Genomic DNA, 22,512 nt, shown 5'->3' with positions numbered 1-22,512 from the left:
ATCTCAGGGAAAATTGAATTCCATAGGTTGCTTTTTCCCCATAAATAAATCCAACGATTATCCATTTATCTTTATCCTCCAGTATGTAATTATCCTTTTCGTAAAATTGTGTCATTGTGGCTATCAGTAATTAATTAGAGTCATATCCTTTGGATAAGAAAAATAATAAATGTCTAAAATTTTTGATTACCATCGACATGCTGTAAAAAAGGTAAAAGGTGCTTGTTTATCCACATAATGCTAAAAATTAGGATAGGTTAAGGATTTACAGCAAGCGAGAGAGGAACGGGCCGACTTGGTTAAACATCCTAATCTTAATCCCTCCGACTTTGCCTAATTTTAAGCATTTCTTTAAATTAAAAAATAAATATTTTATTGATTGATTATCTTTTCCTTAATCCCAAATATTTTTCTTTTAAATATCGAATTAAATTGATTAGGTATAAAATATCGTAGTATTGATTCCGTTTTGACGAATTAAATTCTCTTCTGCTTCGTTGTGAGTGCGTGTATTAAGAGAACAAAAAGAGTTCGCGTAACGTTCATAATCCCTTCAAACCTCATCGAAGAAAAAAAAACTCATTTGCTTATCCTTCTGTACAGGTAAATTGATTTTTCGATTTAACCTTTTTAATTTTACGTCGTCTTTTTTTTTTGGCATTCAATCTATTTCGTGTTTGTATGTTATTTGATTGACGATTCACGACAATTCGATCATCTTGTAGGAGTAAATTATGAAAATCTGATTAGGGTTTGATTATGATGTTAATCTCAATCATTCTTTTTTTTCTTCTCAACACACAAGAATCTTCGTGATTATTTTTAATTTTTTTTTCTTAGAATCTTGGTTTAATCGCTTTTTTTAATCCTAAGAAAGATGTTCGTGGAAGTCGGCTTCGTTCTTTTTTTTTTTTTTTTTTTTTTAATTAAAGGTGCGCGTAGCTTGGTCGATTTGACCAATGCGTTAATGAATTGTTTTTATTTAATTTTAATAAATAATTCGAGAATATTTAGTCAGTCAACAACTTGTTTATTTCGTGAATCGTAGTTTTTGCTTTTTGGCGTTCAAGAATAGGTAGAGATGCTTTTTGCGTTCAACTTCAAGAATAGACAGTTTCTCGTTTTTTTGTTTTAAACGTGTAGCTTTCATGTAGTCGAGAAGTTGCTTTTTGTTTTTATCATAACGTTTATAAAAACTTTGGCAACAGATTTTGGCTGTTTTTTAACCTTAAAAGGGGATTAAAATAATCCATAGACGTTTTAAAGACCATCCTTATAGCTTTACCTTTTTTTAGCAATCCAATTTGTTTTTTTCTTCTGTTGATATTTTCATTTAAGAAAATGAAGCTGTTACTCTTTAGAATAAAAGAGAATATCCAATATATAGATTACCACTTTTGTATACGTTTAAGCACATCCAACTTAACTTGTTTTATTTCTAGGCTGTTTTTTTTTTATTTCTTTTGGTTTCTTCTTTAGTTGTACTCATTTATTCTGTGTGGCTGGCATGTTGTTAATTTATGCGTTATCTTGTCATTAATCAATTTTTTTTTTTCCAATCCTTGACTAAAAATGGTTGGAGCTTTTTACCAGTGGATTTACGATTGTAGATTATAAATTGTGAACACTATGAATATAGCTTTTTTTTTTTTTCAATCCTTGAGTAAAAATGGTTGGAGCTTTTTATCTGTGGATTTACGATTGTAGATTATAAATTGTGAACACTATGAATATAGCTTTTTTGTAAAGAAATTCTCAGAGCCTCTAGATTGTAGAATTGTGTTTTTAATGACTATAAAGAGAAATGTGAGGACCTCTCTCTATTTGTTAGTAAGAAATTTATATGATTCTTTGCCATTTTTTTATGCTCTTCTTACATTCATTGGATAAAAGAAAGGTGTGAGGGATGTATAGAAATTCTAAGAAACTTCTAGAAGTTGTACCAGTCATCCACTTTAGTTTATACTAATTTGGTAATGATGACATATTCTTAGCAAGAAATAAACTATATTTTGAGTCTATTTTGGTCTAATATTTCCTATATTTTCCCATTCACAGGAAAGAAAAAAACATTAAATGTCACAGATTCTCGATAATATCTCAGAGACCATCCCTTCCATGACATCACCTCCTTCGCTTAGCTGTCTCTCTATTTAAGATCTCTTCATGCAACTCTAACACCCCATTAAAAATTACAAAAATAAAAGAAAACAAAACCCATAAAAAAAAGAAACAAAAAAAAAGAATTGGGTTTTGTTTTTTTATTCTTTGTAAAATGGAGAGAGCCTCTTCTTCCTCTGACTCATCATCATCATCATCCATGGCTTGTTCTTCTTCTTCTTCTGATCAGTCTCTTTCCATCAACTCCGACCAAACCTCACCATTCGTGGCTTCATCATCCATGCTTTCCCGCACGTCATCCTCTTCTTCCTCCGCCGTCGGAGACTACATCGGGACAGAGAGCTGCTTCGACATACTCTCAGCTGACGAAGGAAACGACGTCGTCTCCGTCCCGTCGGAGTCTGTAAAGAGCCGGTATCGTTACGGAGGAAGGAGGAGGGAGGAGAGAGAAGCAAGAGCTGCGGCGGCGCGTGAGTTTCCTCCTCCGATACCGTTGCTTGCTCAGACTGGGAATCTTCTCCCGCACATGCCGTGGGTTCTGAAGCGTGTGGTGACGAGCGACGGGAGGCTTATCCTGAGAGAAGAGAAGGTTCGTCATCACGAGTATTTTCGTGCGGATAGATCCAATGGTCGTCTCACTCTCCACCTTGTTCCTCTAGACGATGACGTTTTCGAACTTCCTCAAGAACCCTCTCATTACCAAACTGATGATGATGACGATGATGATCATGATGAGGATGAGGAGGAGGAGGAACATGAGTGTGATGATGATGATGATCATCAAGAGGTTGATTTGGATGATCTGGCGGATAATTTAAATAAGAGTGTTACTGTTACTGCCCCTAATGATGATGATGATGAGGATAAGGGCAATGTGCATGGTGAGATTGAAGATGGATATAGGAAGGCGATATTAGCGGCGGTGGCAGTGGAGGAGACGGTGGTGGATAGCGGAGTGTTTATTGGAGGAGGCGGAGGAGGAGGAGGATCGCCGAGAGGAAAGTGTTTTAAGTCATGTTTTGTTGGTATGAGAATTCAAGAGATCAGACCAGTTCTTAGTTGATTATTATTTATTTATCAAGTAGTCCTTGTTACTTTAGCTTCGTATGTTTTGGCGGAGAAGAGAATTATTATCGAAGAGAGTAATAAAAATCACAACCGGCTTAATTGTTAATCTATGAATATTAGAGAGTCTTTTCATAAAAAAAGGTTGTTTATTATTTTCTACTGTAATTTTCAGAGAACTGTGCCACTGTGGTGTAATTTATCTTCTTTGAGAAATTCTTGTAGGATATATATTTACGTTATTTTTAATTGGGGTAATAGTTTTTTCGGTAAGTGAGTGACGATAGGTTTTAAAAGTTTGAAATGATCTAAGCCGGTATGGAAAAGAGATATATACATTTATCACTTGTAAGTGAAATATAGTATAAAATCGAATTGTAATATCCTTTGAAGGAAAAAATATTGGAAATAATTGAAATTGAATACAGGTTTCCAAAGAGCGAAAAAATGCAAAGGGAAAAAAAGAAAAATAAAAGGGAAGAAACATAACAGCTAATATTCGATAATTCCGTAAGGTGCAAGTGCAAACAGCTAATATTTGTAGTTCATTTTTGGAGAGAATTTTTTAATTACAGGAAATGGATTTTAAATTGACTTATATACTTTTTTTTTGAACAAAACATAGCCTTACTTTCATTCAACTAAACATAGTAGCATGGTTACAAAGGATAAGAGTTTTCAAAGCAAAGCTTAATAGATAAATATGTGCAACAAAGATAAAAATAGATAGATCGACCAACATGTCCAAGAGATGTTGAAAATTTGAGCAAGAGAGCATCAATCTACAAGCTAAATCCAGGGTTGTCGACACCACATTCGCTAATACAGCAGAAGAGTGGTAGATTGTCCTTATCGAAATGACATTGGAACGTTGAAGGTGTTTCCATGGCCGAGAGACTAGATGGTTTGATCTGCTCATTGGCGAGGAGGTTGGTGGATGGAGAGTAAAGGTTGAACATGGCTTACTTGAAGAGATTCCGGTAACCAAATCCCATGGAGTTATGGTCATAATGCCGACACTCATCAAACTTTGCCAAGGGGAAACATACTTGCGGACATTGATGGATTGAACTTGGGAATAAGCAGGTCGCAGGGAGAGTATGTATAGGAGACTGGGAAGGTGTCGGTAACTTTCTCTTCTTGAAGAGAAAGTCATAATGCCGATCTTCCTATATCTTCCGGTTTCAGCACAAATAGAGCAGAGATGCAATTGAGATAGTTCAAGGAACAGCTGAAACAAAGAGGTTAGACTCAAGAGGGACCGGTAACCATCGCTCTGTTGAGCCGAGGTCATAATGCCGGTCCTCATTAGTCTTTGGTGGTCAGGGGTAGGGACCCTAAGCAAAACTAATGGCAGGGTTCTCAAGTAAATGTTGCAATAACAGAGCACCGATGAGTGATTATGTTCAGATTGCAGTCTTCGGACAATTGAAACAATAAATCGACACAGAGGTAAGCTACGGGACTGCAATTGATGACTTGGAACAAACCTGGGTTTTTTAAGAGCATAGGTTGGGTCTTGGGGACTTGTCAAGGTCGTGCACAGCTCCGGCGTCAACACAGAGCTCCTGTCCAACTGCGACCAAACAAAACGCTTGGTGAGGGAATCTAGATCCGAGGAGTAGAGAGATGATAAGGCTGACTTCAAGGGTCGCATGTGGCAAGGACGAAGTACAAGATAGATAAGGCGATTTGGAGTCTCGGATGTTGCGATTGGAGGCTGGTAACTCAGGAGAATCACCTCCCTTGGAGAAACCACCGGCAGAGACAAAGGGAGGACGAGGGGATGAAGCTGAAGCATGGCCGGATTCGAGGAGAGTGGACTTGGTGAACCTCCGGTGTATTCACCGCTGGAACTGACAAAGAGTAACCTTAAGTAGAAGAGAAGAACACTGGGGTAACGGGGCAATTTCCCGGCGACGCCGATCTGATTCGACGCCGCCGAGAAAAGAGACGTTGGGGATCGTGCCAGAGAGAGCGGCGGCTAGGGCGAACTCACTACCATCTCTCTCCTCAGTGTTCTTTTTTGGATGGAGTCTTTGCTTAAACTAACTAAAAGAAGAAAAAAAATTATTGAAAATAAAACTTTTTTTAAATTGACTTATATACATTACCTTAAATCCAGCTATATTTGCCTATCTTTCACTTCCAAAAATCGTATTATATGGATACATCCGTGTAAGAGAATGGTCGTCGTTTTAAGGAATGAGAAAACGCATAAGAATAAGTAAATAAAATAGTGGTATTAAAATCTCTGAAAATTTTATTTATTTTTGAGAAAAAAAAAAAAAAAAAAAAGGAAAGCCAATAAGGGAGAATAAAAGGTACGGAGAAAAATGTAAAAAGTACAGCTAAGATAGAAAAGATAGAAGAGTTTCCCGATGAATTTTAAGACAGAGACACTTAACTCTGTCTTCTGTGATTTGTCAGTTCCTCATCATTGGTCTTTCCCACCACCTGATCTCTTGTCCTATATGCTACATCCCTCCCCGGTTTACTCTCATTTAACCGGTCCTTCTTCATTCTTCTTCAAAATGTCTTAACCTTTCCAGCAGTTACAAACAACAAATTTAAATTCCCGGGAAAATAACTATTTATATTCTCTCTCAATTACGAAATCTTCAAACTTTTAGTATGAGACTTGGTCTTAACCCCTCTGACTTCGCCTTATTTTAAGCATTTAAATTACAAAGATTTCTAACGTAAAAAAAAAAATACAAATATTTCTTTCACTTGATTTGTCACACCATGGATTCATTCACAATGTTTGTTTCAATTGAAAAAAAAAGTATCCTTCAAATATATAATTATTATCTTCTGCTAAATATTCTTACATGTTACTAATTATTATTCCATTTATCCCCTCCTTTATATTGTAATTTGCAAAAATGTCACTTAAATTAATAAATCAATTATTTTAATAAACACATTCACTCTGTTCCGAAAAAAAAAAAAGTAATTTCAGTTTGTTTGCATTCTTGTTCTTTTTGAGGGACGAGCGTAATCTCAAGAATTGAATGACGAATTCTCTTATTAGTATTAGATTTTGATACTAATAGAGATCATTCATGATTATTTCTTAATCGTTCTTTTAAGTCGGCTACATTGTTTTCCAAAAACTCAAAGGTGCATCCATAGCTTGTTTACGATTTAATCATTGCTCAAGAGAGATATACGTTTTTGATTTTGTGTAAAACACGTTTGCGTTCGTTTATCTGTGTTTGGATTCAGATGGAGGAGATTGTTTTGGAACCAAAGGATGCAGTCGATTGGTCATATAGAGGCGAAGGAGCTGTAAATTTGGTTCTCGCTTACATTGGATCTTCTCCCACTTTCGTTAGTCTCCTCTTTTGATCTGTTTCTCAGACCAAAACACGATTTTGCTTTAATGTCATTGTTTTTGGTATATGGAAAGAAGTAGTTACATTGAAAACTATCTGTTTTGTTTTGTTTGTGTGTTATGTGTGAAGTTGGGAAAGATGATGAGGATACATAAAATGCCAAAAGATGGGAATGAAAATGGAGACAAAAGTGAAAATGGTCTAACTACTCATGAAAAGCTTATTTGGAGAGACGTTAAGGAACTTGTATCTTGCCAGAACAAGGAGATTAAAGAGTATTTGTTTGTCAAACATGTCATGAGACCTTTGTTGGGTCGTAAACATGTCAATCCTGGAGTATGTTTCCTCTTTTCTTCTCTTATCATGGATGTAACTCGTTTCTATGCAACATTATGGATGTTTTAAAGGATGATGATTTGGGTATTTTCCATGTGTAATTGTTGCAACTTTGCAGATACGTCTTCTTGTAGCAAAGGAATTTCTTGAATCTGTTGAGAATATTATAACATCTCAGCGCCCTTCTTGGCGAGCTGATGCAGCCAGTGTTGATACTAACCGCAGTTCCGTGCTTCTCATGGATGATTTGACACTTTTCGCTCACGGTAAATGGATTTTTGTGTATTTGATCATTGATGAGGCTCTCTCTATTTCATTGTTTTGTTTGACTTCCAAGTAAACTATGATGTGACCTTGTAGGTTTGTCTCTCGCTTTAAGTCAAATTTATGATGGATCTAAGCTATGGTTTTTGCTTTCTAGATAGATACATATCGCAGCGTTAATGATCTCCTCTGCTTTCAGGTCATGTTGAGGATAAACCATGCTTAAGTGTTGAAATAAAGGTGTTCATGATCATTATCTTGTGCTTTCTTTATTTGTTGGCTTAGCCATTGAATGCTATATATTCTGGCTGATACATGTTTCCTCTGATGAAGTAGCCCAAATGTGGATTTCTTCCATCTTCAAGTTTCATAGCTGAAGAAAATGTTATTAAGAAGAGTATAACTCGTTTCCAAATGCACCAACTTCTGAAGCTTAAGGAAAACGAGGTAGTACTTCTCCTACATCACTCTGAACGTTCTCAAAATTCACAATGTCTTACACGTTAAAGCCATGTATTGCAGATATCAGAAATCAGTGAGTATGATCCCTTAGACCTATTCTCTGGTTCCAAAGATAGAATACACAGAGCAATAAAAGCACTCTACGCCACACCTCAGAACAATTTCCGCGTGTTCTTGAACGGTTCTTTGGTATTTGGAGGCTTAGGTGGCGGCACATGCAAAACAACTTCAAAGGTTGAAGTAGCTTTTGAGCAGATACTCAAAGATATCATCAAAACCAATGATGGCTTACGTGCAGATCGTTTCATAGAGCTTGTAGCAGAAACTGTTTACTCATCCGAAGTTCTAGATCAGCTTCTAGACGTCCAAAAGCTGGACAAATATAACATCGAGGGAGCGATTCACGTGTACTATGACTTGATTGACCAGCCATGTAAAGTGTGCAGAGACTTGGAGAAGAGTAAATCATTAAATCAATATAGTTCCATGCATTCAATTCCACTGGATGAAAAAGTGAATATTTTGAAAGATTTTCTAATATCTGCCACTGCAAAGGACTGTAGTGTAATGATGAGTTTTAGATCAACAGAAGTTGGGCTCTCAAGGTCATCTTCCCACAGTAATCTTCATCTCGAATCAACAAAGCAAGAATTTGAGTATAAGGTACATGTGGTTTTTTTTTAACCTTCATATACTTAATTAATCTTTGCTTTGATTGAATTATTCCTCTCATAAACTGAGGTCTACGTCATCCGCAGGTACATTTCATTGATCTTGATATGAGACCTTTGAAGAAAATGGAAGTCTATTACGAATTAGATAAGAAGATCATGAACACATACCACCTGGAGATGCTGAAGAAGAAAGGAGATCAACCTTGATGCTTCTAGACTTTTCATATTTCATAGAGGGTGCTCTCAAAAACATTCTTGATTGGTAGTAAGTATTTTTATGTTTCAGTTCTCACGTAACAGGTTCCTACTCTTTTCACTTCTCTCAATTCATAAGACTCATTTGTACTAGATGATATGCAAAGAATCCCACAAAATAAGAGATAGTGTAGAGCTTGGTCGTACTAAACGCACAAAATTACAGATCCACTAAAAAGTCCAAACGCACGAATTAAATAACTTAGAAGACCATTAATAACAACAGTTAAGCATGCTGATAATGAGGGGTCTAGACATTAGGCAGGCGACGGGTCTTGTACAGCTGGTGGCACCTAGGATTAGATAGCCTCCAAAGTCTATGAACACCTAAACGAAGCTTAAGCCTTTTAGAAGGCCGACGGATGTGCACAGAATCCTTGTCTCCAATCCAATAGACACCACGGAGACGAAAGTTTCCTGTAGTCTCATTGATGATTCTTCTAACAGTAGCTCTGCGCTGTAGAGGCTCACCAACCTGAGCCATAGCCAAGTCATTATAGGTGATGTAGACAACTGTAGTCTTCTCGGAGTCATCTTGAGTAGTTTCAATCGCCGCTTGCACAATCTCCAACTGGGAGAGATGGTGGGAGTGATGGTCCTGCAGAAACAATCAAATAATTACCAATGAGGGAGTGCCACTATCAAAAACCAATGGAAGGGAGACAAAAAGAAAAAAAGACTCACATGTGTAAGACTCCTATCGAGAAAAACAAGTGCAAGTTCCAAGTAAAGACGAATCCAATCATTGTCTTGCAACTCTGATTCCTTCACCTGCAAAGTAATTACTTTGTCAATAATTCTTCATCACTACAAGGCAGAAAGCAAAAAAACCACAACAAGTGAGTTATTACTAATGATCTTACCAGGTGGAACCGGTTTGCATCAGTGAAAGATGATGGCCAACGAGGCAATTTCTTACTGAAAAACATACCATCAGGTGGTGGTGGATCGCTATGAGGACGCAGGAAAGGCTCCTTAGTGGTCACTATAAGATGTACGATAATTAATGCACCACAACTCAACTCAAGTCTAAGTGAAATCGTTAATTACCTAGAGGTCTAGCGATAGGGCACCCCAAGTCTAGAAAGCCAAAACTCCTTTCCTGAACAAAAACTTGAAAGGGTTGCTGCAAACCGCTATCTGGAACACGTGCAACCAGACTAAGGTAGTAAGAGGAAGGACCGCCAGTTATGCTCATGTTGAAACTCTCTAGGCTATCAAGCTGCAAGTTTTTCCCCTGTAAGAAAAGATAATTGAGAATGCAATTTATAATTTAAGTTGATAGTCACACCATATCGATATAACATAAAGCATGCACTCAAATTTTTTTACCTCCAACAAATTGTAGCGATGAAGCCCCAACCTAGCATAAAGCTTGACCAAAGAACGAAAAGGATAGCTAGGATACTTGCCTCCACATTCGAAGTGACGAAGGCGCAGGTGGCGAGTGTTAGTGTTACCGTTGGGAAAATCGAAACCCTATATAATATAAGAAACTTAACCCATTAATGAAAATATAATAAGAGCAATCAAACAATAATTGCACCCTTAACATTTGTGACAGATAAACACAATCTAAACAATAAGGAGATGAAAGAATTACATCAGATTCACGATCACTGCTTTCCGGAGGAATCATGTCTTGTGTTATAGGCCAACCGACGAATCATCTTTCTGCTCGTCGTTTAAGTACGAAATTTAGGGAAGAAGGATTCATTCTGGGCTTTAGTTGGGCCTTCTCAATTTTAAATATTTGATGTTTGGTAGCCCGTTCATTTTTTCATCAAACCATTGTTAACCGGACACTAACCGAACCGAAATCGTTGTAGTTAATTTGACTAATTTTGTCCAAACAAGATTGAAACCATTCTTTTTTCATCGAATGGATGGTGATTTGATTTGAAAACTTTGCTTTTTGTATTTCGTCAGTTTAAAACCTGGGTTTGGTAACATGTTTTGATTCGTTTTGTTTGTGTATCCGATTTGATATGAAGTTTCTCGTAATAATCTTTTTATGTGGGATTCATTTGTTTATCTTTAGAATTGAATTGTGAAACGTGTGGATGGGATTGTACATGTGTGATATGATATAGAGATGAGAGATCTTGATTATGTGTGAAGAAGACTCTCAACAGGTCGTCGTAGAGGAGATTCATGAAATAAAAGTGGTTGGTGTCAAGTCAAGGAATCACAAACGGCGATCCAATTGAAGAGACTGCAAACTCAGTTTAGGTACAAAGTGCAGTTTGGAAGTGATTTCTTGGCTGCAGTTTTTAAGCACAGGCGTGAAGTGGAAGAAGCACAGGCGGCAGTTTGAGTATAAACACAGATTTGATCAGTTCGGGGAGGTTTCTTATAAGTTGCAGTCTCCTCCTCCACTGGCCACCACATCTAGTAGTGACACTGAAGCAACAACACACTCTCGTCTTATATGCTAATCCTTGGAAACATTGTGGACTTGGAATTACTATTTCAGTTTTTCTTCTGTAACAGTTTGGTGGATTCACAAACATGACCAAGGGATAAAGTACATGGAGATAAAAAAAAAAGAGAGCTGCAGTTTCTGTTTTTCACTACTTGGTGTGACTTTTAGCATAACTTCTTTTCTATATGGCATAGATGGAAATCAAGATGGTACAGTTGGGATTTGACTTAAAGAGCTTACAAGTTGGAGATGCTTGGTGAACTTTCATCCTTCTTGAACCTAGAACAAGTTCTGCAACAACAATTTCCATCAATTAAGCTTTGGGGACAAGCTTCATTTCGAGGGCGGGAATATTGAGACTAATGGTGAGTGAGACAAAGGATCTCAAGATATGATGAAGATCCTGATCTTAACTTTCATTTTGTTCTGCATCTTCTTTTGTAATCAGAGAGAGTTCATGGTTTTTATTAAGAGAAATTGAGTTTCTTGTAATCTTTCTATTTAATCAAGAAGAATGTCTTATCAGTTATCATCATTCCCCTATTACGTTAACTTAGCTTAATTGTTTGTGACAGTCGACACTACTTATAAATTACAAAAAAAAACACAAAAATACAGATCAACTTAAAAGTCCAAAAGCACAAATTAAATAACTTAGAAGACCATTAATAATAAGGGTAGTTAAGCAGCTGATAACGTGGGACCACATTGCTTAATTTAGCAGCCGAGCTCAATAGATTAGAAAATTAAGCACGCAGGCGACGGGTCTTGTATACCTGGTGGCACCTAGGATTAGATAATCGCCAAAGTCTAAGAACACCTAAACAACGCTTAAGCCTTTTAGAACGCTGCTTCTTGTCCAGAGCTTTTTCTCCAACAGGGAGGAGCACATAATCCTTCTCAGTGTCCGGAGCTTTTTCTGCAAACCAATAGCGACCCCGGAGACGGAAGTTTGCTGTAGCTTCATTGATGATTCTTCTAACAATAGCTCTGCGATCAACCGGCTCACCAAGCCGAGCCTTGGCCAAGTCTTTATATGTTATGTAGAAAATTGTAGTCTTTTTGGAGTTAGGCTGCTCCACATCTTGAGTAGTTTCAATCCACACTTGCACAATCTCCAACTGGGAGAGATAGCGCTGCAGAAACAAAACCATGCACGAGTGAATCAAATTAGTACCAGTAGTAGGGAGTGCCACTATCATTGAAAAGCTCACCTCTGTAAGAGTCCTGTCGTGAAAAACAAGTGCAAGTTCCAAATAGAGGCGAATCCAGTCATTGTCTCTCAACTCAGATTCTTTCACCTGCAAAATTTATCAATAATTCATCACTACAAAGGCAAAAAGCAAAACCACAAGTGAGTGAGTCAGTTGTGTTAGTTATTACTAATGATCTTACCAGGTGAAACCGTTTTCTATCATTGAAAGCAATCTCTGACGGCCAATCAGGCAATTCATCACTGAAAAACAAACCATCTGGTGGTTGAGCCTTATGAGGACGTAGGAAAGGCTCGGTCACTATCAAGCAAATGTATAAGATGTATAAGATGTAATGACCACAAACCAAGTCTAAATGCACCATAAATATAAGTCTCAGTCAAATCTTAAATTACCTAGAGGTCTAGCGATAGGGCACCCCAAGTCTAGAAAGCCAAGACTCCTTTCCTGAACAAGAACTTGAAAGGCTTGCTGCAAACCGCCATCTGGAACACGTGCAACCAGACTGACGTAGTAAGAGGAAGGACCGCCAGTTATGCTCACGGTGAAACTCTTTAGGCTATCCAGCTGCAAGTTTTTCCCCTGTAAGAAAAGATAATTGAGAATGCTAAGTTAATTTCATTTGGTATACTAATAATAATAATAATAGTCACACCATATCGATATTACATAGAGCACTCAAAAAATTTTACCTCCAACAAATTGTAACGATGAAGCCCCAACTTAGCATAAAGCTTGACCACGGAACCAAAAGGAAACTTTGGATGATTATCTCCCCATTCAAAGCGACGAAGGCGCAGGTGGCGAGTGTTATCGTTGGGATAATCAAAACCCTACATAAGAAAACCCATTAGAAAAAATAATCAATCGGTGATATAGGAACGATTCACTGTATCGATCGGTACCCTGAATGTTTTGATAAAGGAACACTAGCTAGTCATCTCAAACACAATCAACCTCATCTAAACAATAAGAAGATGAAAGAATTACATCAGAATAATTGCTCTGTGAAGGAATTATGTCTTTTGTATAGTCCAACATGTTTAATTAACTATGTCTTGAGCAGTTTTTTCGGGTTTCGGATATGTAACTTTTATATACAAAGTTTACAAACCATATAGAACCCTAAAATATTTCTGTTTGGTTTGATTCGGATATCTTTTAGTTCGGTTCAGTTCAGTTCAGACAAGTAAAGGGAGAACCAAAAATATTTTGGGTGTATTTCTAGGGCTTCATTCAGAAACAGTAGGAAACTGTTACGTGATGAGATTATGTGTAGTACCTCACGGAGAGACTTAACATATTTGGAGATGCTTGGCCTCACGTTCAGATGGCTTGCAAGTTTCTGTCCCAGAGATCGATCAGACTGAAAGATAGATTAAAATTGCTAGTTTTGTTCAAACTAAAGATAACCTCATTGAGTTGGATAATCTCTAATGATAACGTCTGCATTGACAAAACATGAAAGTAACAGAAAATAGTAGAGCTTTATCAATCCAAAATCACAAACTTCTATCAATCCAAAACCAAACCAAATTCTAATCTAATTACCAAATCGAGAACCAAAAGCAATAGATCTAGAGGGTTATACCATGTTAGGTTTGAACTCCTTCATCTTCTGAAGTTTCTTCAACTCCAACTTAAGCTTCTCATGCTCTGAGCACACACATACCTTGCATTATGTTTGGATTTCTCTGCTTCTTCCCATGCAGTAGCTCGTTTTTCAAACTCAATCTTCTGTGCCTCCTCTGCATCTTCATTTTTTTTTATTGTTCTCCTCTTCTTCTTTACTTGCCCAAGCCGCAATGTTCATCTTCCCTAGCTGAACTCCAAGAGCTACAATCTCTCTCCTCGTCTTCGCTTTCTCTTCCTCCTCAGAAAGTTCTCTTCTTGTGTTTTTAGACTGGTCCTGCGACATAGAAGAGTCCTGTTGTTGGCCACCTCTAGGGGTAGAAGGGAGAGATGAGGTCGGGCTGCGAAGAGGAGTTGTTGCATCAACTGGTGTTACAGATCTTGAAGGTTCTTGACTCAGTATTGGCGTCATATCAGTTCCCATATCTCTCATACATACAGAACGAATCGCAGGACCACCTTCACAACACATTAAAATACTTATCTTGTCAAGCTCCGTGGTCAGCTTCAAGAATCAAACAATTTCGCCAAAAAAAAAAAAAAAAAAACTAGTCACCTTTGTTTTACCTGTTGTGTGATCATGTGATGGAACCTTTGTTGTATCCATAAGATCATTGCTTTGTGTAGATTGATCGATCAACGATTTTCCTCCATAGCGGCACGAATCCATCCTAGATTTGTTATGCTCGTAACCTGCATTATCAGGCACAACTCTCACGGGCACACGGTTCCCTTGACTGTTCTTCCTCATCACCACGTTCTGTCTGCTCATTATCCACTTTTCAGCATCATTCCATTTGGATGGCATTTGTCTCGAAGGGTAAGCTCTTGAGCCATGATTCTGATTCGAACGCTCGCCACGAGCTCGGTGAAACTCGAAGCTTGAAGAGCTAGCGTTACTTTCATAATCAAGGTTCTCATCTTCTTGAAGTCTCATCATGTGAGAAGCCATACTCAAGTCCCCTTTTCTGTATTGTTGCAGTCTCGGTTGATCATTTTCCTTCACAACACCATCAGAACGGTGTCTTGACGCGCTTGATTATCGCACTCGGTCAGATCCAAAACTGGCTCATTTGGAAGTTTAGCTACTTCGACATCCGTAGTTGTAACCGCCACTAGACGTAACACACAACAAGAACAGAGCAAAGAAACAAATTTTAGCCAAATTCAGGGGTTAAATCGATGAAAAGACTTCAAATTGTAATATAGAACAGCGAGACCAAACAAAGAAGAGGTCAAAGACACAAACTTTATCCAAGAACAGAGCAAAGACACAAGCTTAAGCAAAGTTTTCAGGACCAAAACAGAACAAAGACACAAGCTCTAGCCAAGTGTTGAGGACCAAAACAGAACAAAGCAAAGACATAAACTTTAGCCCAAGTTCCAGAGTTAAATCGAGCTAAAGACTTCAATTGTAACGTATAGCAGAGAGACGAAAAGAACAGGTGAAAAAAACACAAACTTTAGCCAAAGAACAGAGCAAAGACCAGAGACTTAAGCTGATTACATGATCAAACTGTGATACCGAAGAGAAGAGAGAGAGAGAGAGAGAGAGAGAGAGAGAGAGAGAGAGAGAGAGAGGGAAAAAACCATTATGGTCGTCGTCGTCAGAATAAGATTGAGAAGCTAACAAGCTGTTCTTGGAGAACTCGGTGTCATCTGAAATCTGAAGACGAGAAGGAGAAGTTCTTGAAGAGTTACTGTTAGACTTGGATCCTTCTTTCTTCTTTTCTTCTTGTTATTGTGAGGACCCATTAGCTTCATCTGCAGATTCGTTGGCGATTTAGTTAAGATTTTATCATGATCCTGATAAATATAAAACCTGGCTCCGCCACTGCGCTCAGCGTCTCTGGTCTCAAGCTCCTCCCCCTTTGTTCTCAGATTACATGCATCGCCGGAGGTCACCAGAAATTGAATCATTCAAACCGAGCTTTCAATCAATTTTTCAGAGATATCTCTTCTGATTTTTCAATATCTTCGTAGACAAAGAGAGAGAGGAGAAAGAGAAAATAGTCGAGAGAGTTTGTTTGGCAACAAATAATTGACACGTACAGTCTCTTATTCTCAAATCCACAGAGTGTATTAAATAAGAGAGCCTCTTAATTTTTTTCTTATTTCTGATTTGTTTTTTTCCTTCTTTCGAGTTATATACCTTCTTACAAGTTAAAACTCCCCTTGGAGAAGGTTTAAGGAGCTTCCTGTCAGTGAGGGGCTTCCTGTTGGCGAAATTGTTTGATTCTTGTGTTAGATAGTGGACTTCCAACTCAAAACTAATTGGCCATGAGTGCTTTAGGCATCAATCTCGGTATGTTCAGGCATGAATCGGCGGGCCAACTATTGGGCTGGGCCGATTGTGGATTGGGTTGAGTATGTGCAGATCGGGCTCTGATACCATGTTAGATAGTGGACTTCCAACTCAAAACTAATTGGCCATGAGTGGAGAGACCCATATCTTATATATACTACTTAAGATCCTACTCAACTTCCAATGTGGGATATTGTATCCCTAATATCTTGAAGACTGAGCAATCAAACAGAGCAATCAAATTGTTTGATGCACAAACCAAACACTGAGCTAAAGCCTAACACTATGAAGAGTACCGGTGTGGTGTAGGTTTACCTGGTTCACAAAACCCTGCAATGCTTCAATTAAGAATCTCCTTGGTCGCAGCCATTTGAGCCTCATAATTCGTGGACTCAACAACTGTTATTTCAGTTGCTATTCTTTCAGCCAAAGCCATCTTTAATTTATTTATCCCTTGAGAGAGAGATTCTTCTGCATACTGAGACGACAGTTGAAGGTTTGCAACCTCCCGGATTTGATGATTGGTTAGCGGCTGAAGATATGGCATCACAACCTGAAAGACCAACCAATAGGAAAACAATTTTTTAGTATTTTGAGATATGTTCTAAAGAGTGAAAAGATTGTAATTAACATAAAGGTCAAAATCCACAACAACGAATGAAGTTTACATGTAACAGCTCGGATGGGCGGAAACATCCAATCCACTGAAAGAAACGCTCAGTCGAAGTTCGCCACATGCCTGATACCAAGTAGCACGCATCAATCCTTGCAGCATCAGCTTTGATGCGGAAGAGATTTGCGTAGTGGTCCAAGCAAGAATCTACTAACATTCTGAGTTCAATGTCACTCATATGAGCTTGGAGTGCTGATCGAATCTCACTAACTCTCCTGTTCTGCTCTTCTAGCCAGAGTCCGTATTCCCTTTCGAATGCAACAATCCCTGAAACGATCTCTCATGAAGGATTACTTCTTTAAGGTATTGAAGATTATACTATAAGCCAACATATACATACTTTTTTATGAAATTACCAACCTGTGTTCATGGTCATAGATAACTAGTAACTGATTTTGATAATCAATGAACAGAGAAAAGGTATCATTGAGTTAGTATGAAGCAGATAAATTTTTATCAACACATAACATAAAGAACCAAGCTTCACTTCACCTGCTGCCACTTTGCTCAAGCTGTGATAATTTCAACTAGGCTCTGCATTCACAGACACAAACAGCAAAAGTTCCAAATTTGTATCAATGATCACAAATTCAGTCTTTAGAGAATCTGACAAGACACAAGCAGAAGAGAGAAAAGAGAGTGTGTTTCCACCTTTCTGGCTCACAATCGCTAGAATCAATCAAGATCCTAAAATTACAAACGATCACCAACACACAAGATTAAACAGAGCAGAAGTTCTGCAAAAGTTCTAGAAAGTAAAACACCAGTTTTCAAGCTCCCCAAATTTCAAAAAATCGAAACTTTTTTGAATTTACAGAACATTTGAAACCAGAAAAGTTTAACACAAAGGAGGAAGGAACACAAGGGTAAAACTTTAACCAACCTTCACTGATAAGCAGAGAAAATTTACCTTCTTTCTTTATTTCTTTTTTTTTTTCTTTCTTTTCTCCTCCATTAGCGATGAAAGTAGAAACGCAACGATAACGATGACGATGACGAGTGCGCACTTTGAGAAAAGCAAGCAAAACCCAAAAGTTCAGCAACCATAGTCCTCTCCTCATAACCGGTTTCAAATCAGTTCGGTCTAACGTTAACGCATCACCGGTGTTTTGTATTCAAGTCCCTCACAAATACATAAAACTAGATGTTGGACACAAGTTCTCATATACGAAGAAGACTGCAAACTCTGTTATATTTTACAAATATGAAAGAGCCTTATTTATCAAATGTTTGTTTCCACCCAAATTTACACCTTATTCGTTTTTACGTAAACCAAAAACTTCAATGAGGAAGGTGATGCTCTAATGGAGCTTTCATTTCCAAACACTTTATGAGAGATTAACAAGTCCCTAGCTAAACATCATCCAAGGTTGATGACTCTTTCTCTTTGTTTTGCCTCCTAACTTGTTAAGTGTGTTCTCGTGGACGAGCTGCCCAAAGAGAACTAAGAGCACGAAGCCTGTGGAAGTACTCCCCTAGAGCGAGCAAGCCTCGAGCAGACTGTCTTGTCGTCAAGATCTTACTCATTTGCTGCAGAGTCTGCTGCCTTAAATGGTCCGCCTGTTCCAACAGAGATGGTTTCAATGCATTATACAGACAGAAAGACGCAAGCTTTCTTGGTTTTTGCAGAATGAAAATGAAAGATTTTGGATTTAAGAAGAAAGATCATGGAGACTACAAAAGCACAGATCAAACACATTTAGCTATATTACGATATGAAGAGTATTGGCAGGTTACCTGGTTGACAAAACTCTCCAATGCTTGGAGATTCTCCATGGCCGAAGCCATTTGAGCCCCATGATTCATGGACTCGACAACTTTTATCTGAACTGCTATGCTTTCGACCAAACCCTGCTGAAGTTTATCTAAGCCTTGAGAGAGAGCCTCCTCTGCTTGCTGAGATGATTGTTGGAGGTTACGCACCGCCAGCAGTTGCTGATCCGTTAAGGGCTCAATGTATGGCATCACAACCTAGACAAACAATAAGCGTTGAGATTATCTTCTCAAGAGTGAAGACTATAACGTGTAAAGGTGAAAAAAGCGTTTACATTCAATAGTTCAGATGGGCGGAAACCTCCAATCCACTGGAAGAAGCGTTCAGTTGAAGTTCGCCACATCCCCGACATCAAGAAGAACACATCTGCCTTTGCAGCATCTGCTTTCATGCGGAAAAGATTTGCGTAGTGGTTCAAGCAAGTATCTACCAGCATTTTGAGCTCAATGTCGCTGATATGAGCTTGGAGCGCTGTTCGAATCTCACTAACTCTCTTGTTTTGCTCTTCGAGCCAGTGTGTGTATTCCATCTCAAATGCAGCAATCCCTGAATAAGGTTTCATTGAGACCATTTATATCGTTGAGATACTAAGGGATTAAGAGATTAAGCAATGCTAACATAAGCTTATTTAGTGATATAAAAGCCAACCTGAGTTTATGTTCCCAGCTGGTCCTAGATAACTAGTGTCTGATGAATTGCGTACGCATAATCCCTAAAACAAACCAAATCCACTGAGTCAGTATGAGTCATAAAAAGCTTGATCATGAACATGTACAGAACAAAGAAACAAGATTGAGCTAACCTGTTGCCTAGCTCTTACAAGTTCCTGTTCGAGCTGTGACAACTTCAATCGGCTTTCTTCTAACTGTTGGACATGGGCCTACAGGTACACAGACGTAACTTTGCATAAGCTTTCCCTTTTTATTATTAACCACAAGTAAATCCCACCAAGTGACCTTTTCTTACCTTCTTTCTCAAACGGCTTTTGCGAGCAGCTTCTCGGTTCTGAGCCAAACGCCGTTTCATCTGTGCATACAGAAGGAACAAGAATTCATGTCATCACGCCGTGTCTCTTCCTCTAATTCTAAAGATTAAAATGGAGAAGGAGGAGTTTATGAGGTCTTCGAAACCAAAATGTATAAAAGTAGCCTAAAAATGCTAAAGTCTCTACCTTATCATTGATCCTGTCTTCGTCCTGATCATTATTACTAGAAGGTTCTGCTTCAACAGAGTTATTATTATACAAAGAAGTATAATTCGCCTGCACATAATTTTAACCATACAATCACCAAACAAACAAACAAACAAACACTTACAAATCAGTCTTAAAGTGAATCAGGGAATAAAGAATAACTCACTCTATTGTTATCATCTGCTTCAGGTCTAGCATCAACCTCAAGTGTTGTTGAAGAACTCTGATTGTTACTAATATTGTTGACATCTGATTTGAAAGGATTCTCCCAACCAGATAACTGTTGGAATGGTTCATACATGCCCATGTCTCTGAATGTTTCAACTTGAGTAGAAGAAGAAGAAGAGCTCAACATCTGTAAGTCAACAATTTGCAGAAACAGAATCTCTAGCTCAGCTTTCCATAGATATAGATCCAATCGAGAATCCTTAAAAATTACATTGCTGACACTAACACAACCCATAAACAGTAGTACAAGTTATTCTTCATCAGTTTCTCAAGTAAGTTATGGTAGTGTTTAGCTAATAATAAAGATTGAAACTTTAAGACGCAACTCTAAAATAAAAAAGAACCTTTTGAAGAAACATAGCCAAATAGAGCAATACCCATTTAAATAGAAAGTTTGCAACAAAAAACTTAGGAAATTGTAAAGATTCCAAAACCCAACCTCCATTGATAAGCAGAGAAGAAACTCATGACGAAATCGAGAGATGAAGAGTGAATCTTAGCATTCTCTTGGTATATTCCGATTAAACAACGGGTGACCACAAGAGAGAGTTTGAGAAACGAAGAAACTTCTTTGGTCAAAACTTAGAGGTGAAGCGTACCCATCATTGAACCAAAAAAAAAAAAAAAAACAGAGATATTTATTTTTATTTTCTTTTTGTGTTGTGTTGTTTTGTTTGATTTGATTAGTCCATGAGAGAGATGAGAGCGTAGAGTATAGATAGAATAATAAAAGCAAGTTGGAGTAAACGAACGATGAAACGACAAAAGCACACACACCGGGAGAAAACAAATCGAGAGAAGAGAAAAAAGTTGAAGTCTTTTCCTCTGTTCCAAAAGTTGACCTTAGCATGCGCCTCTGTTTCTAAAATACGCGTTTATTTGATGAGATGGCTTGGATTCTCAATTTCTCATCGTCGGCCGACACATCAACTTTGCTATGGGGGGGGGGGGGAATATTCCGGCAGGCTTGCGTATACTTTATTCCAACGTTTCGTCTAATATACAGAATCTGAATCTTTTATATTATACTAGTATTTTATTATGAGTATATGATTCGTTTATCATTATAAAAAAAAAATACACTATTAGAATCACTATTCACTAATCAAAACTTATTGTCAACTTATGATTCACATTCGTGTTTTTTTAACGTTAAAAACAAGTTTTGAATAAACGTATGATATGGGAAAATGCCATGGGTTGATAATATATCAATGTTATTCAATAATTTATAACTGAGTAACTTTTCCTATAAATTAGGTCGCATTTTATGGAACACAAGAGTACTGCAAGATTAATTACTTTTAATCAATTTTGTTTACCTTAATTTTCGCTTTATTTTGGAGGGTTCTCAGTGGTATGCAGTGGCATCTTTTAACTTAAGTATCTCCTTAGCTTAGTGAGAAATAATTGGGCCTTTAATGACCTACCCAACTCTAAAACAAATGATTACTTTGCTTAAATCTTTCTTCTTTTGCCTAATAAAATATTTGATTCTTTCATTAGTTTGGCACCACTTGGGGGCTTTTTGGTTTGGCTTTTAATAAAGATTCATATATATAGTTTTCTATCTTTGTAATATGATTTAAAAAAACGTATTGATCAGTGACATGCAACAAGAGAAAAATACTGAAACCAATTGAATCTGTTTCTTCTTAGTGTTTTCGTTAAATATACTAAGTGTTTTTTGATATGACGTTTCCTTACAAATTAAGCTAAAATTCATTAATTCAAAATTCCCATGAGTGTGTGTGTGTATGCCACTAACAGAAAAAGAAAAAAAGTTTAAATAGATAACCAAAATACAATGGAGCAGATTTGTTGGGCTTAGCTCTTAAAGCCCATAAGACTTATTGAATGAATATTCTCACGTGGCAAAGTGCACGTGAGAAAAGCAAGATTCCTCGTCTCGTAGTAGCTATCTTCCGGTATCTCGTCTCGTCACCACTGACTCATTCAATCATCAGTCACCACTAGGTATATTTCTTTTGCACCGGTACGTTTTTTTTTTTTTTTTTTATGTATGGTGCTGGTGCACCGTGCACATATAATTGTCGTTAACTTAACCCTAATAATTTTGGTGTTTTCTTTATTTTGTATATAACTTCTAGAGATTTCATTATTCTTGGCTCTTTTTTAGTTGCGGTGTCTTTTAAATACACATTCACAGTTTCACACCTTAACTCGTTTAATACTTCATACACAGATTAATGACGTTTCATTGCTTTCTAAGTGAGTTTAAAATATTGGCTATATATATATAAGGCAACAATACTACTGAGAAAAGCGTTAGAAATTGTTAAATTCATTTTAGTCTTTAAATAAGGATACCACTAAAATTAGTACTCCATTTAAATATGATTGCATTTGCTCTTCATATTACGTATATACACTAGTAAAAATAGAGCGTATAGCCATGGAGAATTCCGTGACTAAGGCTATATTTTCGTGGCTATATGACCATATAGTCACGGAAAGACATGGAAAAATTTCGTGTCTATACAATCGTGACCTAAAAAATTTCGTGTTTTTTCGTGACATTATAGCCACG

The 22,512-nt window shown here is 37.5% G+C and overlaps 6 protein-coding genes and 1 pseudogene across 9 annotated transcripts; 2 read left to right on the top strand and 5 right to left on the bottom strand.

The window, feature by feature from the left end:
- The first annotated feature begins 429 nt into the window (after nucleotides 1-429).
- Nucleotides 430-3,303, top strand: LOC104756558 (uncharacterized). Its single transcript, XM_010479164.3, has 2 exons — nucleotides 430-603; nucleotides 2,059-3,303. Exon 2 carries the CDS (start codon nucleotides 2,276-2,278, stop codon nucleotides 3,182-3,184), a length of 909 nt encoding a protein of 302 aa, XP_010477466.1. The 5' UTR covers nucleotides 430-603; nucleotides 2,059-2,275; the 3' UTR covers nucleotides 3,185-3,303.
- Nucleotides 3,304-6,123: 2,820 nt separating this feature from the next.
- On the top strand, nucleotides 6,124-8,644 carry LOC104756557 (inositol-pentakisphosphate 2-kinase). The gene is made up of 8 exons (XM_010479163.3): nucleotides 6,124-6,312; nucleotides 6,418-6,522; nucleotides 6,657-6,863; nucleotides 6,982-7,129; nucleotides 7,327-7,367; nucleotides 7,464-7,574; nucleotides 7,650-8,252; nucleotides 8,348-8,644. The coding sequence occupies exons 2-8, from the start codon at nucleotides 6,418-6,420 to the stop codon at nucleotides 8,468-8,470; spliced, it is 1,338 nt and encodes a 445-aa protein (XP_010477465.1). The 5' UTR covers nucleotides 6,124-6,312; the 3' UTR covers nucleotides 8,471-8,644.
- LOC104759352 (UPF0725 protein EMB2204-like) lies at nucleotides 8,641-10,157 on the bottom strand. Its single transcript, XM_010482294.3, has 6 exons — nucleotides 10,122-10,157; nucleotides 9,851-9,997; nucleotides 9,569-9,755; nucleotides 9,382-9,503; nucleotides 9,203-9,289; nucleotides 8,641-9,116 (listed from the first exon to the last, which is right to left on the bottom strand). Exons 1-6 carry the CDS (start codon nucleotides 10,155-10,157, stop codon nucleotides 8,769-8,771), a joined length of 927 nt encoding a protein of 308 aa, XP_010480596.3. The 3' UTR covers nucleotides 8,641-8,768.
- A 1,268-nt stretch (nucleotides 10,158-11,425) lies between these two features.
- LOC104756555 (UPF0725 protein EMB2204) lies at nucleotides 11,426-13,889 on the bottom strand. Of its 2 annotated transcripts, none has more exons than XM_010479160.3 (7): nucleotides 13,749-13,889; nucleotides 13,440-13,523; nucleotides 12,850-12,990; nucleotides 12,553-12,739; nucleotides 12,339-12,457; nucleotides 12,158-12,244; nucleotides 11,426-12,079 (listed from the first exon to the last, which is right to left on the bottom strand). In XM_010479160.3, exons 1-7 carry the CDS (start codon nucleotides 13,770-13,772, stop codon nucleotides 11,690-11,692), a joined length of 1,032 nt encoding a protein of 343 aa, XP_010477462.1. In that variant the 5' UTR covers nucleotides 13,773-13,889; the 3' UTR covers nucleotides 11,426-11,689. The 2 variants fall into 2 exon arrangements, with proteins under 2 accessions (XP_010477462.1, XP_087350274.1); XM_087494148.1 differs by having other exon boundaries at nucleotides 13,440-13,502; nucleotides 13,749-13,886.
- Nucleotides 13,549-15,833, bottom strand: LOC104756556 (uncharacterized; annotated as a pseudogene). The gene is made up of 4 exons (XR_015586042.1): nucleotides 15,380-15,833; nucleotides 14,357-14,904; nucleotides 13,749-14,248; nucleotides 13,549-13,603 (listed from the first exon to the last, which is right to left on the bottom strand). The product of XR_015586042.1 is annotated as an uncharacterized LOC104756556 (transcript).
- Nucleotides 15,834-16,205: 372 nt separating this feature from the next.
- LOC109130185 (transcription factor TGA3-like) lies at nucleotides 16,206-17,629 on the bottom strand. The gene is made up of 5 exons (XM_087494149.1): nucleotides 17,419-17,629; nucleotides 17,260-17,301; nucleotides 17,128-17,156; nucleotides 16,763-17,034; nucleotides 16,206-16,647 (listed from the first exon to the last, which is right to left on the bottom strand). Exons 3-5 carry the CDS (start codon nucleotides 17,141-17,143, stop codon nucleotides 16,435-16,437), a joined length of 501 nt encoding a protein of 166 aa, XP_087350275.1. The 5' UTR covers nucleotides 17,144-17,156; nucleotides 17,260-17,301; nucleotides 17,419-17,629; the 3' UTR covers nucleotides 16,206-16,434.
- Nucleotides 17,630-17,961: 332 nt separating this feature from the next.
- On the bottom strand, nucleotides 17,962-20,949 carry LOC104756553 (transcription factor TGA3). Of its 2 annotated transcripts, XM_010479158.3 has the most exons (9): nucleotides 20,401-20,949; nucleotides 19,900-20,088; nucleotides 19,713-19,802; nucleotides 19,508-19,567; nucleotides 19,344-19,421; nucleotides 19,190-19,253; nucleotides 18,816-19,087; nucleotides 18,505-18,738; nucleotides 17,962-18,327 (listed from the first exon to the last, which is right to left on the bottom strand). In XM_010479158.3, exons 1-9 carry the CDS (start codon nucleotides 20,404-20,406, stop codon nucleotides 18,175-18,177), a joined length of 1,146 nt encoding a protein of 381 aa, XP_010477460.1. In that variant the 5' UTR covers nucleotides 20,407-20,949; the 3' UTR covers nucleotides 17,962-18,174. The 2 variants fall into 2 exon arrangements, with proteins under 2 accessions (XP_010477460.1, XP_087350273.1); XM_087494147.1 differs by lacking the exons at nucleotides 19,900-20,088; nucleotides 20,401-20,949 and having other exon boundaries at nucleotides 19,508-19,625.
- Nucleotides 20,950-22,512: the final 1,563 nt, after the last annotated feature.

Source organism: Camelina sativa, chromosome 17 (genome assembly GCF_030686135.1).
Source record: "Camelina sativa cultivar CO46 ecotype springtype chromosome 17, ASM3068613v1".
Taxonomy (NCBI): domain Eukaryota; kingdom Viridiplantae; phylum Streptophyta; class Magnoliopsida; order Brassicales; family Brassicaceae; genus Camelina; species Camelina sativa.
Note: the sequence above shows the minus strand (reverse complement) of the source record. Positions and strands in the feature narration are given on the sequence as shown.

Excerpts from the sequence above, each read along its gene's own strand:
- LOC104756558 (XM_010479164.3), top strand. The coding sequence starts at position 2,276 with ATGGAGAGAGCCTCTTCTTCCTCTGACTCATCATCATCATCATCCATG.
- LOC104756555 (XM_010479160.3), bottom strand. The coding sequence starts at position 13,772 with ATGAAGGAGTTCAAACCTAACATG. Across the intron at positions 12,740-12,849 it reads ATCGTTACAATTTGTTGGAG|GGGAAAAACTTGCAGCTGGA; the intron begins GTAAAATTTTTT and ends CTTTTCTTACAG. Across the intron at positions 12,245-12,338 it reads ATAGAAAACGGTTTCACCTG|GTGAAAGAATCTGAGTTGAG; the intron begins GTAAGATCATTA and ends TAAATTTTGCAG.
- LOC104759352 (XM_010482294.3), bottom strand. The coding sequence starts at position 10,157 with ATGATTCCTCCGGAAAGCAGTGATCGTGAATCTGAT. Across the intron at positions 9,504-9,568 it reads CCCTATCGCTAGACCTCTAG|TGACCACTAAGGAGCCTTTC; the intron begins GTAATTAACGAT and ends TACATCTTATAG. Across the intron at positions 9,290-9,381 it reads ATGCAAACCGGTTCCACCTG|GTGAAGGAATCAGAGTTGCA; the intron begins GTAAGATCATTA and ends ATTACTTTGCAG.
- LOC104756557 (XM_010479163.3), top strand. The coding sequence starts at position 6,418 with ATGGAGGAGATTGTTTTGGAACCAAAGGATGCAGTCGATTGGTCATAT. Across the intron at positions 6,864-6,981 it reads GTAAACATGTCAATCCTGGA|ATACGTCTTCTTGTAGCAAA; the intron begins GTATGTTTCCTC and ends GCAACTTTGCAG. Across the intron at positions 7,575-7,649 it reads TGAAGCTTAAGGAAAACGAG|ATATCAGAAATCAGTGAGTA; the intron begins GTAGTACTTCTC and ends CATGTATTGCAG.
- LOC109130185 (XM_087494149.1), bottom strand. Across the intron at positions 16,648-16,762 it reads GCCCATCCGAGCTGTTACAT|GTTGTGATGCCATATCTTCA; the intron begins GTAAACTTCATT and ends TTGGTCTTTCAG.
- LOC104756553 (XM_010479158.3), bottom strand. Across the intron at positions 19,422-19,507 it reads AAAGCCGTTTGAGAAAGAAG|GCCCATGTCCAACAGTTAGA; the intron begins GTAAGAAAAGGT and ends GTGTACCTGTAG. Across the intron at positions 18,328-18,504 it reads TGGAGAGTTTTGTCAACCAG|GCGGACCATTTAAGGCAGCA; the intron begins GTAACCTGCCAA and ends CTGTTGGAACAG.